The sequence below is a fragment of the Periophthalmus magnuspinnatus genome, chromosome 1 (genome assembly GCF_009829125.3).
Source record: "Periophthalmus magnuspinnatus isolate fPerMag1 chromosome 1, fPerMag1.2.pri, whole genome shotgun sequence".
Lineage (NCBI taxonomy): Eukaryota > Metazoa > Chordata > Actinopteri > Gobiiformes > Gobiidae > Periophthalmus > Periophthalmus magnuspinnatus.
Window position 1 is genome coordinate 18130333 of NC_047126.1, and position 14314 is coordinate 18144646.

The 14314-nt window shown below is 35.4% G+C and overlaps 1 protein-coding gene across 1 annotated transcript; it reads right to left on the minus strand.

Annotated features, from left to right (window-relative positions):
• Positions 1-395: 395 nt before the first annotated feature.
• On the minus strand, positions 396-14314 carry LOC117376304 (ribosomal protein S6 kinase beta-2-like). Its single transcript, XM_033972742.2, has 16 exons — positions 14119-14314; positions 13390-13444; positions 12986-13023; positions 12784-12898; positions 12306-12374; positions 12066-12213; positions 11533-11590; positions 11303-11403; positions 9606-9696; positions 9016-9106; positions 8297-8404; positions 7130-7192; positions 6275-6352; positions 4511-4618; positions 3992-4104; positions 396-3214 (listed from the first exon to the last, which is right to left on the minus strand). The coding sequence occupies exons 2-16, from the start codon at positions 13441-13443 to the stop codon at positions 3040-3042; spliced, it is 1410 nt and encodes a 469-aa protein (XP_033828633.1). The 5' UTR covers position 13444; positions 14119-14314; the 3' UTR covers positions 396-3039.

Below are 14314 nucleotides of genomic sequence, written 5' to 3' on the forward strand. Positions count from 1 at the left end.
ATTGATTGATTGGTTGATTAAATGCCATATTGTGGAATATTCTAAACAAAGCAACATATTTTCATTTACATAGATATGAGCAGAGTGGTTCAACAGTGCACATTTTATTTGTTTCTAGAGTCATTAAATCATTTTCTGAAGTGCACAATTGAAAGCTGATTTTACTAGAAAAGAGTGATAGGTCTGTTTTGTATCAGAAGTTGGACTTTTAGTGTGAGCGTTTTGCACAGACGGAGGAGCCACCAGCAGAGCACGGAACAATATTTCCCTCAAGACAATAAAACAATGGCAGAACGTTATGTAACTGAGCAGACAATAGAAACCTGACTAATGAATGAATAAATGGATTCCATGTGTCCAAGGATAATAAATACATAACATAAAAGTAGACATTTGTCATATAGATTTTTATTTGAAGGCATAAAACAATATGACACAAAAAAAAAAAAAAAAAAAAAAAAAAAAAAAAACACAAAATGGAAAGTAAAGCGTACCATTAATTAAATAAAATAATAAAACTATATATTTGCGTATATAAATTAAATGAACAAACTGATAAAGTGTTTAAATTTCTGCATCAAAATTTCCAAAACAGATAGTGATTTGAGCCAGTGACAATAAATGGAAAAAGCCCAGTGTCTCAAAATGAGTTAAGACAAAGTTGCAAAGTGGTTTACATAATGGTTAAAATAAATACACAAATTCAAATGAAAAATAAAATTATACAAACACCTCCTGTTACATTATTCCTATTATTTATTTGTCTCAAAAAATACCCAACCATAATTCATTTCAATGTGGATTTTTTTTTCCCCATTTAGATGTGCACATTAACCTTTCTTATGAAGGTCCGCCACCTGTTTGCCTCCATGGATATCTTACATTTAATGCCATACTGTGAAACATTTCAGGCAAAACCACAACTATCTCTATGGGGACAAGCATGTGATGCCATCAAGTTAGATCTGTGGAGAGGCGAACAGGTGTTTTAGAGCAATTTTAAAAAAAAAATGCAATGACTGATTAATGTCATACTGTGGAATATTTCAGGCCAAGTAATAGCATCCCCATGGAGAAAAGCATGTGGCGAATCCTCCACCAGAAAAGTTACATATCGCATCTTTAAACTGTATTCTCATTTTGACCAAAGGAGCACATTCGATATCATTCAAACGTAATGAAAATGATCACTCAACACACAACAACAAATGAAAAATAATACAACCCGCCATCGTCACACTACGGCAGCCTGTGAGAGCCAAAAAGAGCTTTACAATCCTAGTAATATTTATGGTCTCACTTAAAACTACTTATCTTAATCACATTACCATTCTGAAATAAAAGCTAATCGTTTCTGTAGCCCTGATAAACTCTCTGATGAAATAAACAGGCATTTCCACGAAAGGACATTGATTTTGTCATTAAGTTTAAAGGAGCTTTGGCATCAGAACAGAATCCCAGAGGCACACAGTGAAGTGGGCTCAGTTACTGTCATCATAAACTATTCAGAACATAGCTTTACTGTAGCAATTTATACAATTTATACACAGCAAAAAAAATAATTGGATAACAACATTAGTTAACCTGATTCAACCTTGTTTTGAGTATTTTACATTTCATTAATATGTTTTTGAGTTATACATTACTCTGTTTCAAACATTTTTGTTCACTCAACTTTTTTCTTACTTCATTTGCTGATATTTAACTTGGAATGAGACAGACGATGCTTCTTAAAAATAGATTTGAGCAAAAATAATTTCTGTTACGTATAACCTTATGATTGTGTAATAGGATCATTAGGAGTTGTGAATCAGTGCCACTGTTATATATATTAACAGGACACTAAATTATTTCTGTTGAGATGATAACAATGCACTAAAATATGCAAAATGTATTGAATGAAAGTAAAATGGTTTCTTGCATTGATCAGAAAAATACTTTGACATTCAGACACTATAATTTGTGGAGCACTTCTGAATGATTCCCTTATGATGTTACACAAAAAAAACAAAAACTCAATTCACTAAATTAGAGACTATAGATCAGCCCAAAACAAACCCACACATTCACATTTTGTAATCAGATATCAATGTACAAAATGGTTATTAATCTTGTTATGTTTAGAAAGTCTTATAGCACAAGATTTTAGAAAAACGCACCAATGTGTAGCAACAAGGAAACTTTATACTGTGTAATTACTTAATTATTTTAAACTGATATACCTGAGATTTGCATTACGAAGGATTGTTAATAATGTTTGACTGAATGTCTTGTCTTATGTTCTAAAAAAAAAAAATTTAAAAAAGGAAATTAGAATAAAAATATATTGACTTCTCTGAATTGGTAGCACAATAAAAATCAACAATTTTACTGTGCTACCTGTATTAGTAATGCATTGTAAGTATTTATATTATCACATTATTACTTGTGCTTAAAGATCATCTTATGAAAAATTGACCATGTTAGAATGTTGTTACCTCATCAAAAACATAGCCAGAGTTTTGTTTCATTCACACATGTTTGATTAGTCTGTCTACATCTCCAAAGCTCAAAATGCTCAGTTCCGCCTTGTGATGTCATGAAACAGTAGGGTTTTTTGGGTTTTTTTTAGTCAACAGCTACCTTTTGCCTTTTGTTCTTTAGAGATTGGCAATTCCACAGCTGAAATTATTCAAATGATTCTAGTGAAAGTGTATGAAGTTTAAAAACACAGTGAACACTTCCAGTATTACCACATGACATCTCAAGGTGAAGTTTTTTCTGTTTTGGAGAGGAATTAAGGCTGAATATCCAGGGTTTATGTGTTAAACATGAGTGAAAGAAACAGAACACAACTCCGGATATGTTTTTGATGAGGAAACATTATATGGCTACATTATATAGCTCAGAAAATGGCGTAATATGGGCACTTTAATATTGGGAGTTAGTTTGAATGTTCCTATGTTTTTGCCTAAATTTGGCACTAAAGTGAGCCATCTTATGTCTCCAAGTGCCCCAAAAGTGTAAATATATTTAAACCCATGTCCTAGCACCTGGCGCTCATCTGCGGTGCCCTTTCTGCTTCTTGTTGCGGGCAGGGGCTCTGATTGGTTGACTGACGCGTCCGTTCTCCAGTGGTGTGGGGGCGGGACAAGCAGGAGGAGAGACAGGAGAGAACAGGTCCGCTTCTCCGTACATGTTTGATTTGAATGGACCACCTGTGGAAAACTGAGGACTAGAGGAAAGATGAAATACAAGCAAGACTTTAGTTTAACATCATGCGAAGATTTTATTAAAGTGAATATCAAAGAGTAAGGCTTCAGTGTCTCATCATTCTTAAGCACTGAGCTATTTAGTAAGTAATATTCTTCTACAGCCATTTAAATAAATACTGGGAAAGACATGTTTCTATAGCCAAATATTCAGAAGTTGAAATGAGGTACAATTATGATGACAACTACTGATGATTTCTTGATTTAACAAAAATGAGATTTAAAAATGTGAAACTAGGGGTTGGACTTTGCTCCAAGAAATGTGTGATATGAATCTTTTGACATATCGCCATTTTTTATTTTATCACGATTTTTGAATCATTTTTATATAGTATTTAAGGGATAACTAAAGCCATCTGCCATTTGTGAGAGTTCACTTTTCACTGTGATTGGTTTTATCCACCTGTCACTCACTCAGAGCAATAGAGGCTGACCAATAGGAGGAGTGGGAGGGGCAAAGTGTTTTTGACCATAACGCTGTATTAAACAATTAAAGAAATGCAGGGAGCCAGGATATGGTGATTTAACCAAAATAGCAGATCATCACAGGGATGAGATCATGATTTTTATCAGCATATCCCACGTGAAACCCCAATAAAGCCCATGCTGTATAGTGGAAATGTAATGTGTATGTGTGTGTGTGCGTGTGTGTGTGTGTGGGGGGGGGGTGGGGGGGTGTGTGTGGGGGTGTGGGTGGGGGTGGGGGTGTGGGGGTGTGTGTGTGTGTGGGGGGGGCGTACCTTATGGGTGTGCGTGGGCTGCTGTTACAACGCCGCATCGTTCGAGCTTTTGGTTCAAATGAGAATCCTTCCTTCAGACTCTCCAACACTGACGGAGCCACATAAGTGAAGCCCTGAGGAGCAAGTATCAAAAACATACAATTCAGAGATATAATAAACCAACTTGCACTATGACCCAAGTATAACACTCTGGTATACGCTATGGAGTTTACCAGTCAGACTTTTCCAAAAACGATGTCGCTAATCAGCTATGTGGTGATTAATATTGATAGCACAGTTGTTTTCAGTCCAAAAAATCACATTTAAAACTTTAAGATCCATGAAATGTTTTAATAGGTTGAGGCTTCATAAAGTTTCAGATACCACAGAGCTAATGAGCCCTGAGCGACCTATCAAGTTTTTATTTTTTTTCTGAATGTCTATGGAAAAAAAAAAAAAAAAAAGGGAAATTTACTTACAGAACCAAGTGGTGCAACACAATATTTTTTTACTATAAAAAGTCTGTTATTTGATACTGACAGCGAAAGCGAGCTCAGCGCTGTGGCTCAGAGTGGTGTCGTCTGGACTGTCCACTGGAGTCTGTCGAGTGAACCTGGTGTCGAACTGACTCACATCCTCCTCCGAGTGCTGCAAAACAACATACACACAGTTACTTATTAGATTAAAAGGTGTGCGGTCTGGAGAAGTTAACTGCCTAAAATGTCCCATATTACGCTGATTCCTGTGAGCTTAAGCCATATTAGAATGTTGTTACCTTCTCAAAAACATACCTGGAGTTTTGTTTCAGTCACACATTTGAGTAATCCCTAATTTTTAGTCTATCTACATCCCCAAAGCTCAAAATGCTCTATTCCACCTTGTGACGTCATGAAGTGGTGGTAGCTGCCTTTTACCTTTTATTCAGTAGCAATGAGTGATTCCATAGCTGAAATTATCCAAATGATTCTAGTGAAGATGTATGGAGTTTAAAAACATAGTGGAGCATTTCCTGTATTGCCACATGACATCACAAGGTGGAACAGAGTGTTTTCTGTTTAAGAGAATTCAGCCTAAATATGCAGCGTTTATGTGTTAAACATGTGTGAATGAAACAGAACAGGTATGTTTTTCATGGGGAAACATTATAACATAGACCAGAAAATAGTATAATATAAGCCCTTTACCAGCTAATCAAACTCCTGACCAAGATCCTGGAATAAAATCTGGCAATGGATCCCTGAGTGCTGCACTGTGGTCACCCTCTCGAGATTTAACCTTAGATTCAATGAAGATTCCATGAAGAATGGGTCAAATGCAGAGGACAAATTTCCTTAACCTTCACTTTACTACATTTGAACATTGAGGTCCCAGCTTTATAACAAAATACTTTGATTTTAACAACATACAAATATGCAGGAGTTCATTTTTTTTTTGTTACATATAATGTGTGAAAAACTGTGTCCAAGTTACTTCTTTGAGGATCAAGTGTAAGGGTTTATGCATGATGAAAATACCGAAAGGTACCCAAAATGGTGCCTTTAAATGGGAAGCTAAAACCCACATAAATATATGTATTACAGAGCTAGGCAATATGGTGATAAACTTAACCCATGATAAAATCGAAATCGTGATCTGGCCCCAAGAAAATCATTATATACATATTTTTTGCGATATTCCCTATCCTTAATTTAATACATAAAAATCTAATTAAAGGGGGGTATTATGTAAAATAAACTTTTTAAATCTTTCTACCATGTTATAATGTTGTCAGTCCCATCCATCAAATACATGCCTGAAGAGGTTTTATACGTCGTCCATCCATGTTTGAGTAATTTAATTACCTCCCTGTCCAATGCCCACAATCTTCAGTCCCCCATGGTCCCACACAGCCATTTTTCATAAATATACAAAAGCATGATACAAAACAATAACCTATTGCCTAACCTAAACCTAATGCAATGTGCAATAGTTTCGTTTTATTCGTTTTTATTATATATATATATATATATATATATATATATATATATATATATATATATATATATATATATATATATATATATATATATATATATATATATATATATATATATATATATATATATATATATATATATATATATATATATATATAATGTGATAGTGCTCTGAAGGGGGAGTGACTTAGCGCAAGGAGCAAAGATTGTTTTTCACGAATATAGCATTATCAAAAGAATAAAAAGTAACATGGTTATCTACATATGGCATGTGTTAGCAGTTAATAGCCCATAGAAGTCTCTTTAAATAGTTTTTCCTTGGTCTTACCAGTTGTGGCTTGTAGGGGGGCTCCACTTTCTTGCTGAGCAGGTCATCCCAGTTGATGTGTCTGAAAAAAGGATGTTTCTAAACACAGAGGAAGCTCTCATTAAAATTCTCTCTTATCTTCAAGAGCCCTGTCTTGCCATTGCCCCCTGTGTCTGCCTCACTCCACTACAAAGACTTTCAGACATGTCCCAAGGACGAGGTCAGGAGGACAGGAGAATTACAGTGTCCTCAGTTATTTTCACCGATGAAGTGAAACAGGGAACTGCATATATAAGAATATAGAAGAAGTGCAATAGCAGGTATTTAGTTGTTGTTTTGTTTTATTCAAAACTGTTATTCTGTTACATCTTATATTGTAATATCTTTCAAATTTAAACTGATTTAGCAAAGAAGGAATATGGAAGTTTTACAGCACTAACATAAATTTGGCTTTTGAAAACACTGCTATGTAAAGAGCTGATTACAAGCCTCACTTTTTTTCTGTCAATGGCTCATATCTAGCTTTGTAAATAGTCTAACCTTATATTAAGATGATTGTTCTTTAGTATAAAGCCATTTGCACAGATTGACACTCCCTTCTTGGCCACACGGTGGGTGAGGATCAAATTAATAATGATATTATTTAATGGACTGTCAAATTCTCATTACATTGCATTAATATTTACATTATATTATCTGATACATGTCACTATATGCAAGAAAACATGTTTAAATGGATACAAATAGAAATAACAGTATATAAGCTATAAAAGTGAAACAGGAGTACAGTGAATAATTTGAGGTTATCAAATAATTGTTAATATTAAAGAACAATAGAGATAAGGCATGTATTTGAGTTTAGCTAATGTAATTTACCTGAATATCTGCGCAGTCTGCTTTACTGGAGCCAAGCCTTTGGGCCGGACTCTTCTTCAAAAGCTGAAAATCAAAGCACAGAGTCTAATTTAATACAAGTGGAAATATGCCTCTTATAAAACTAGATAAACACTTATAATTCTTGAGACGAGAGACGTTAAAATGTAATAATGAAGGGAGCTAATCTGCTTTGCTGAGGGGTTTTTAGTTTTGTAAAAGATATTTTTACCTCCGAAGAGGGACAAAATAAGGACAAGTACATGAAACCGCAGCAAAAGTTTTACTCTGGGTAGACAATTATAAATGTTGGATGAATGGAAACTTGTAGATTTCCACAAACATGAATTATTAAATTTAATACATTTGTAAACACAACTTTCTGTTGTAATATTACTGTGATTAAATTTGATGTTGAGTTAAATAATTCTTCAGTCTTAAAACTAAATTTGAATGGTTGCAATTTAACCAATAGCTACCAGTGCAACTTTTTAGGCATTATAAAGTCTCTATGAGGTTTTATTGTGCACAAAACTAGCTCAGTAGAATAAACCTCCACAAATGTTCTGAAATGTTTTAGACTATCAATTTATATTAAAGTCATCTCTGAAATGTGAAATGTGCACCATTTACCTTTTCTGGTGGAAAATCTGACACCTGTTATCACTTTGTCTAGAATGTTTCACAGCATGGCATTAAACTTAACATGGTGATAGATATGTTTATACAATCCAGGAAAGGCAATAACATCTCCATGCAAACAAGCAGGTAGCAGACTATCCACCAGAAAAAGTTATAGTGCACCTTTGATGGTCTTGGAGGCGGAAATGAAAATGTGCACTGTGAACTGTGAAAGTCTGTATTTCGTAAGTGTCATCTCCATCTGCTGTCTCTGGGAGGCAAACCTGTCTTGCAATATGGAGGAAATGACCTAAAGAGAGTTATCGTAAGAAACCCTGGCTTTCTTTAATATTTGCCTTATTTCAATAAAAAAAGAAAAGAAAAAAGCCACTGACAATGTATTCTCATAAGGAAGCTGCAGGGGGGGCTCTTTCACCAAAGGTTACTTAGTTCTGCTTTAAGAAAATCAACAAACACAAAACAATTTGACAACTATGATGTAATAAGATATGTGTCCAAAGTCTTCAGCCCTTGTGTTGTGTGATGCACCTTTTTGAGGAGGTCCCGAGCGTCGATGGTCAAATAAGGGGGCAAGTTGATCTTACACTTCAGAATCTTATCTATGGTCTTCTTCCTGTTTTCAGCCGTGAAAGGAGGCTGTACAAAGATTAGAGAGGGTTTATTTAAAACGTCTTAACATGGTTGACATTTGGGAAAAACTATGTCATATCTATCATTTGATTATGTTGAGATGAATTCACCGTCAAAACAGTATTTTATAATCCCTATCCTTTAAGCTGAGCTGGAGACAGGTCAGGATCCTGCGGTGGAATTTGCTGTTCAACTGTCAGATTGTAGATTTGCTGACCTGGTTTATGGTGAATTTCTCTGTCATTACTGGCCCTATCTGCATGAAATAAACTAGCAGAATGTTCCAAGTCTTCCCTGTCAACTTAAATGAACAAGAGTGCAATGATTTTTTCATTTGGGTGCTTGGTTCAGAAAATGGTGCCATTATTCAACACTAAAGTCATAATTGTTGTCAGCTGAAGGCTCTTTAGGCCATAAGATTACTATGGGTTCAACATCTGTGGGTCATAAGTTTGGAGGTTTCTTTTAAAAACAGTGAATCCATCATAGGCCATCCAACTGAAAGTATGACAATAACAAAATGGACAATAGGTTTCTTTCACGTTCTAGAAATTGGTAAGATTTACAAAACAGAGTAGTGTTTCTACTAAGCACAAGTATACCATGTCTGATCTTACCGATCCCGTCATCATGTCGTACATCAGTGCACCCAGGCTCCACCAGTCCACAGCTCTATTGTGGCCTAATCTGGTCAAGATCTCTGGAGCCCTGAGGGAAAGGTAAGGCAAGGATAAGTTTATATTTACAAACATTATGCGATCACATCAGAGATAAAAGGTCATATTTCCAAGAAGTATGTAATTAGGTACATATATTTAACAAGATTAAATACTGCATAATTCTGAGGTTGTGCATTTAACTGAAATATACAAATTAATTCATTAATTTAAAAAATCAGAAAAAAAAAATCAGCTTTGATCTTTTTATTTAAGGTGTGAAGCAGAGTTCAGAAGTTTGGAGGAAGAAATTTGATATTTTTAAATTCAATGACAATGATCATAAGTCTGTATTGTGTTTAAAACATGTCTTTCAATTTGAAATTTCTATAGTTGGTCATAGAGAAAAATACAATTAGATGGAAAAATCATGATTACTTAATATGAAGAAAAACAATTGTAGCACGCAGCAAAATATGGTAGAGCTAAGCCTGTGTGCTTGTATGTAGTAAGTGATGTGCTGTAGTGATGTTTTGTGCACTGTGACCCACATGTACTCGATGGTCCCACAGAACGTGTGAGTGACGCTGCCGTCGTGAATGGACTCTTTACACAGGCCAAAGTCCGTCAGCTTTATGTGCCCTTTCACAAGAAAACAATTGAATGTAATCATGCAGTTTAAAGATAAACAAAATGGTGACATTTGCACATACATCATGTGTTGTTGTTTTTTTCCCCCCCAAATGCTATGCCAAGCTTTTATGCATGACCTCAATGTACATGATAAATAGTTTACTTGCACACTGGGTGGACCCGGGTGGACCAAACATATTAAAAAGGACACCGGAGTGAAACGGATTACAAAAATTTAAATAGATTTATTTTAATTATTTAATTTTTTGCCAAAAATCCCCTCCCATGCCCAAAAACAAATTAACGACAGAAAGCCAATCAGCCGGCTAAACAGAACAACAGGATGCAGCCCTGGGTCAACCCCGTACAGGGCCGTTGAAGCAGGTGCCAACATTACTAACAACCTAAAAAAACATCCCCAAACTAACTTCATCAAAACAAAATTCGAAAACAGCACAGGCAGTCCCACCAGAGCAAACACTAACTGCAGCTAACAGGCATAGTGTAGCCTATACCGAGCACCATCCAGAGTCGTGGAGCGTGGAAGACAACAAGCATGTGCCCCAGGTGCACAGAGGGTGTGGGAAAGACCCTGAGCGAAAACAGGGAGCCATTGATATGTGGCTTTTTCATAGTGCAACCAGCCACGCCACAAAAGCAGCATAAAGATTATAAAAATACACAGAAGGTAATGTGCAAAGAAGCCACCAGCCCCCAATACTGGGTAATACTTATGCTTCATCGTTTTTCTTAATTTATTCCAGGGATGCACAATAATAACAGTCACTGATGATTATTGGCTGATAATAACATTTTTCGCCAATAAGTCAATCCAATAATCAAAAATTAAAATTCATTGATTCAGCTGCTTTTCTGTCAAGGTTTTCTCCCTCAGAGCGCTCATTATGAGCCCAGACTCTACCCACTGCACACACACACAGAGAGCAGCCCTGAAGCAGACAGACACACACAGACACACACAGACACACACAGACACACACAGACACACACAGACACACACAGACACACACAGACACACACAGACACACACACAGAGAGCAGCCCTGTGTCAGAAGTAGAGAGCACTTGTTTACATATACGGGCTTCTTTTATGTTTGGAGGAAAGATATTTTAGCGAAACCGCTTTGTACCAGCCTCACAACACAAAAAGGGGGGAATACAGGCTTCTCACATTTAATCTAATAAGTCATTGAAAAGTTTTCACCACAACAACGAGTGAATACACAAGGCAGCCCTGATAGGCATCCGAGAGTCCGTGAATACTGACAAAGTCAGAGCAGTCATCTTTTATAATACATAAGGATTATTATAGATTTTATGATGACGACTTGTGCATGTTGTACTTAGTGATGTCACAATACTAAAATTTAACAACATTTTGATACTAAGGAGAAGGCTTGATACTTGATGCCGATTTCAAAGTCAAACTTAGTCCTATTTATGTACATTTTTTAGTATCAAACACTCAAAAAGTTTCCAATACTAATACTAGTTTTAGTAATGGCTCTTTATTCTAATTTATTATTTAATTAGTAATTACTAGTATTGATTATTAACTGAGTATAAATTTTTTGACAACAATAGTCATGTTTACCTTGGTGGTTAAGCATGATGTTTTCAGGTTTCAGGTCGCGGTAGATTATCCCATTGGAGTGAAGGTGACCCAGAGCAAGAGTGATTTCTCCAAGATAAAAACTATATAAACACAACACAAAAACACCAGTGGCATTCATGAATAAATGTTTACATTATCTGCAAAGAATCAAATTCTTATTCATCTCTGTCAAAATAAAGCAGTGTGACTTTACGAAGCCCTTTTCTTACCAAGCTGTGTCTTCCATGAAGATGCCCTCCTTCTCCAGCTGCATGAATAGTTCACCTCCTAAACACATAGAAGAGACAAGCAAATATTTAGCACAAAAATGTGATTATTTAAAACAAATGCTTCAAAATACCACACGAAAAACATCACAAAGAAAACTATGGAATTATAAAATCTATTATGTTTTTTGACTTGTAGATAAGGTATACTTTTATTCCTTGTTGCTATAAATGTATAAATATTGTAAACTAAAGCTGAAAGTCAGTTTTTTACTGCTGTGTTAAGATGACATCACAACATTCTATAGGCCTATGATATGCAAAGAGATTGTGAAAGGGGTTATTTCAATATAGTGAAATTATCAAGTTTAGCATTTGTAAGCGTTCATTTTTTATTTATTTTTTTCTCTGATGAAACGTATGCAATAATTGGAAAAACAAGCTTTATCCCCCCGAACAGGGTGTATATCCAATGACCTGTGTAAACCCAATGCATTGTTGTCACACTAGTCAGACGGTCTTCATTTTAGCCTTACCACTCAAACACTCCAGGATGAGGTAGAGCTTTCCTCCGGTCTGAAAAGCATAAAGTAAATCCACAATAAAAGGATGTCTCACAGTCTCCAGAATCTCACGCTCTGCTCGAGTGTGGGCTGTGTCTTTAGCATTGCATACAATCTTTGCCTAGAAAAGAACAGTAGAAATTTAGCAAAAATGAATAAGACATTCAATAATTTCATTTTTAAGTTGTACATCATTTGGGCTGTTTGACAAACCTTTTTCAGGACCTTCATAGCAAATATTTTTCCAGTCTGGGCACCTTGTACTTTGCGCACTTGAAAAACCTGTTGTGTGAATTAATTAGTATAGTGAGTGTATGGAATTTGTATTGTATGAAAACATTATATGATGAAAAACTTTAAAGAACAAGACATTTTTCTGTGTAAAAATAGCAGGCATGCAATCTGAAAAATGTATGAAGAAATGTCTTGCTTCATTTTGTGTTTTTGTTCACATATTAGATACACAAATATTGGAGTAGAATTTGGATATCTATGGATGAAAGCTTATTAAATGAAATAATAAAAGATCTTTGGCTGCAGATTGGAGTTACAGTTAGACATGTTGTTTTCAAACTGACTAAAAAAAGGTTTTGCTAATCGGTGTCTCGACTCAATAACATTGCGTTGTTATCCGGTTTTGTTCACCAAATGGGGAAATGGAATAAAATAATGCTGTTATTGAGGGACAGACCTTGCCATATGCCCCTTTTCCCAGCACCCTGAGCAGCTCAAAGCAGTCAGGCCCAACTCTTTCACTGTCCCTGTTCACACTCTCACTGGTCAGCTCCACCTCCTCCGTCTGGACACTGGGAAGAAACAACAACAATTTGAGTAGAAATTATAATATAGTTTATAATTTATATTAGAATTTTTTTGTGTTAGATAAGACTCACTTTTCTGGTTCAGGCACAGTGAAGTCGCATACATCATCCTTCAAGTTCAAAACATAAAAATAATAACATTACATTACAATTTTCCAATGCACCACATGAACACATTTGGTTTATTAAATTTTTATTTATTTATTTGGTTTATTATATATTTATATTTATTATATTTTTAGGTCTGTTTTGGTTTTTCTCATAGTTTGAGTGTTTAAATTATAATACCCAGATAGAGAGAGAAATAGTATTCACATTACTATATTACATAGTTATGTGTGAAATAGATTAGGTCATCTCAATATGAAATTATACTTAAAGAGTAAAATGTAAATACTGGAAATTGTTTTTACTAAATCAAATCAGTAAGAATATACATAAGAACATATTTTACAAGCTAATAAATGTATGCAAACCTCTGTATCACTGACATCTTCAGTCTCCAGGTCAATGTCAAAAACTCCAGCCATTCTGAAACAATATAATACAAAACACAAAGGCTTCACCATAAATTATACACATTATTCAGTATCACATTCTTTCTTGCCCATTGCTTTGTGTGTACCAGTACTGATAATTGCATTAAAAGAAAAAGTGACTCATTGTTATGGTATTGACAAGCTTTTGTAGAATTCTGCAGCAGTCCACACCCAGAACTATTATTGGAAGTACAAAAGGACTCACATGTGACATTACAGGGAGTATACATCCACATAATGCAGAACTATTTTGAACTCAGGTGACATGCCCTCCCTCAAAGAACAACCAGACTCTATCTACAAGTATTTCATTCTCATTTGATATAACAGCACGTACAAAATATTTATCTGTTTCGTTCTTTTAAGCATAATAATTTCTTTGACATGAATTGTTTACCAAAGTTTAAATATCGGGGTTAGCGTGCTACCTTAGCTAGCAGGGAAATTAACACATCCTACGTTTAAGTACGGGTAATTAATGGACAAGTTAGGTTAGCACATAAGTTCGCCTTTATATATTGCCAAACTCTTTATGTTGACACGATTCCCAATGCTTAAAATCATGATAAGGAATGATGTTAGCTTTAGCATGAAGCTAACGCCACTGCAGGTTGACAGCTGATTTGACAGAATGATAATGCTAATGCTAACAACAACATGCTTCACCTGCGAACACAGTCGAGCTGCTCCTTAAGCCAGCGTCAGGTCGAGACACGAAGAGGTTTTCTTTCATACACACTTGGTGGAAAGTGTCATTGCTCTTCTTAAAATAATAATCAAATTATTAAACAGGAAATGTCTGCTTCTCATGCTCTCTTTGTAGCAGCAGCGTGCCGGTTTGGTTTGGGCTTTTGTTGTGGCT

Bases quoted from the DNA above. Each gene is read 5' to 3' on its own strand.
- LOC117376304 (XM_033972742.2), bottom strand. From the start codon at position 13,443: ATGGCTGGAGTTTTTGACATTGACCTGGAGACTGAAGATGTCAGTGAT. The intron at 12,214-12,305 runs GTTTGTCAAACA...GTTCTTTTCTAG, and splicing joins CTATGAAGGTCCTGAAAAAG to GCAAAGATTGTATGCAATGC. The intron at 9,107-9,605 runs GTGGGTCACAGT...CCTTTCCCTCAG, and splicing joins TGTGGGACCATCGAGTACAT to GGCTCCAGAGATCTTGACCA.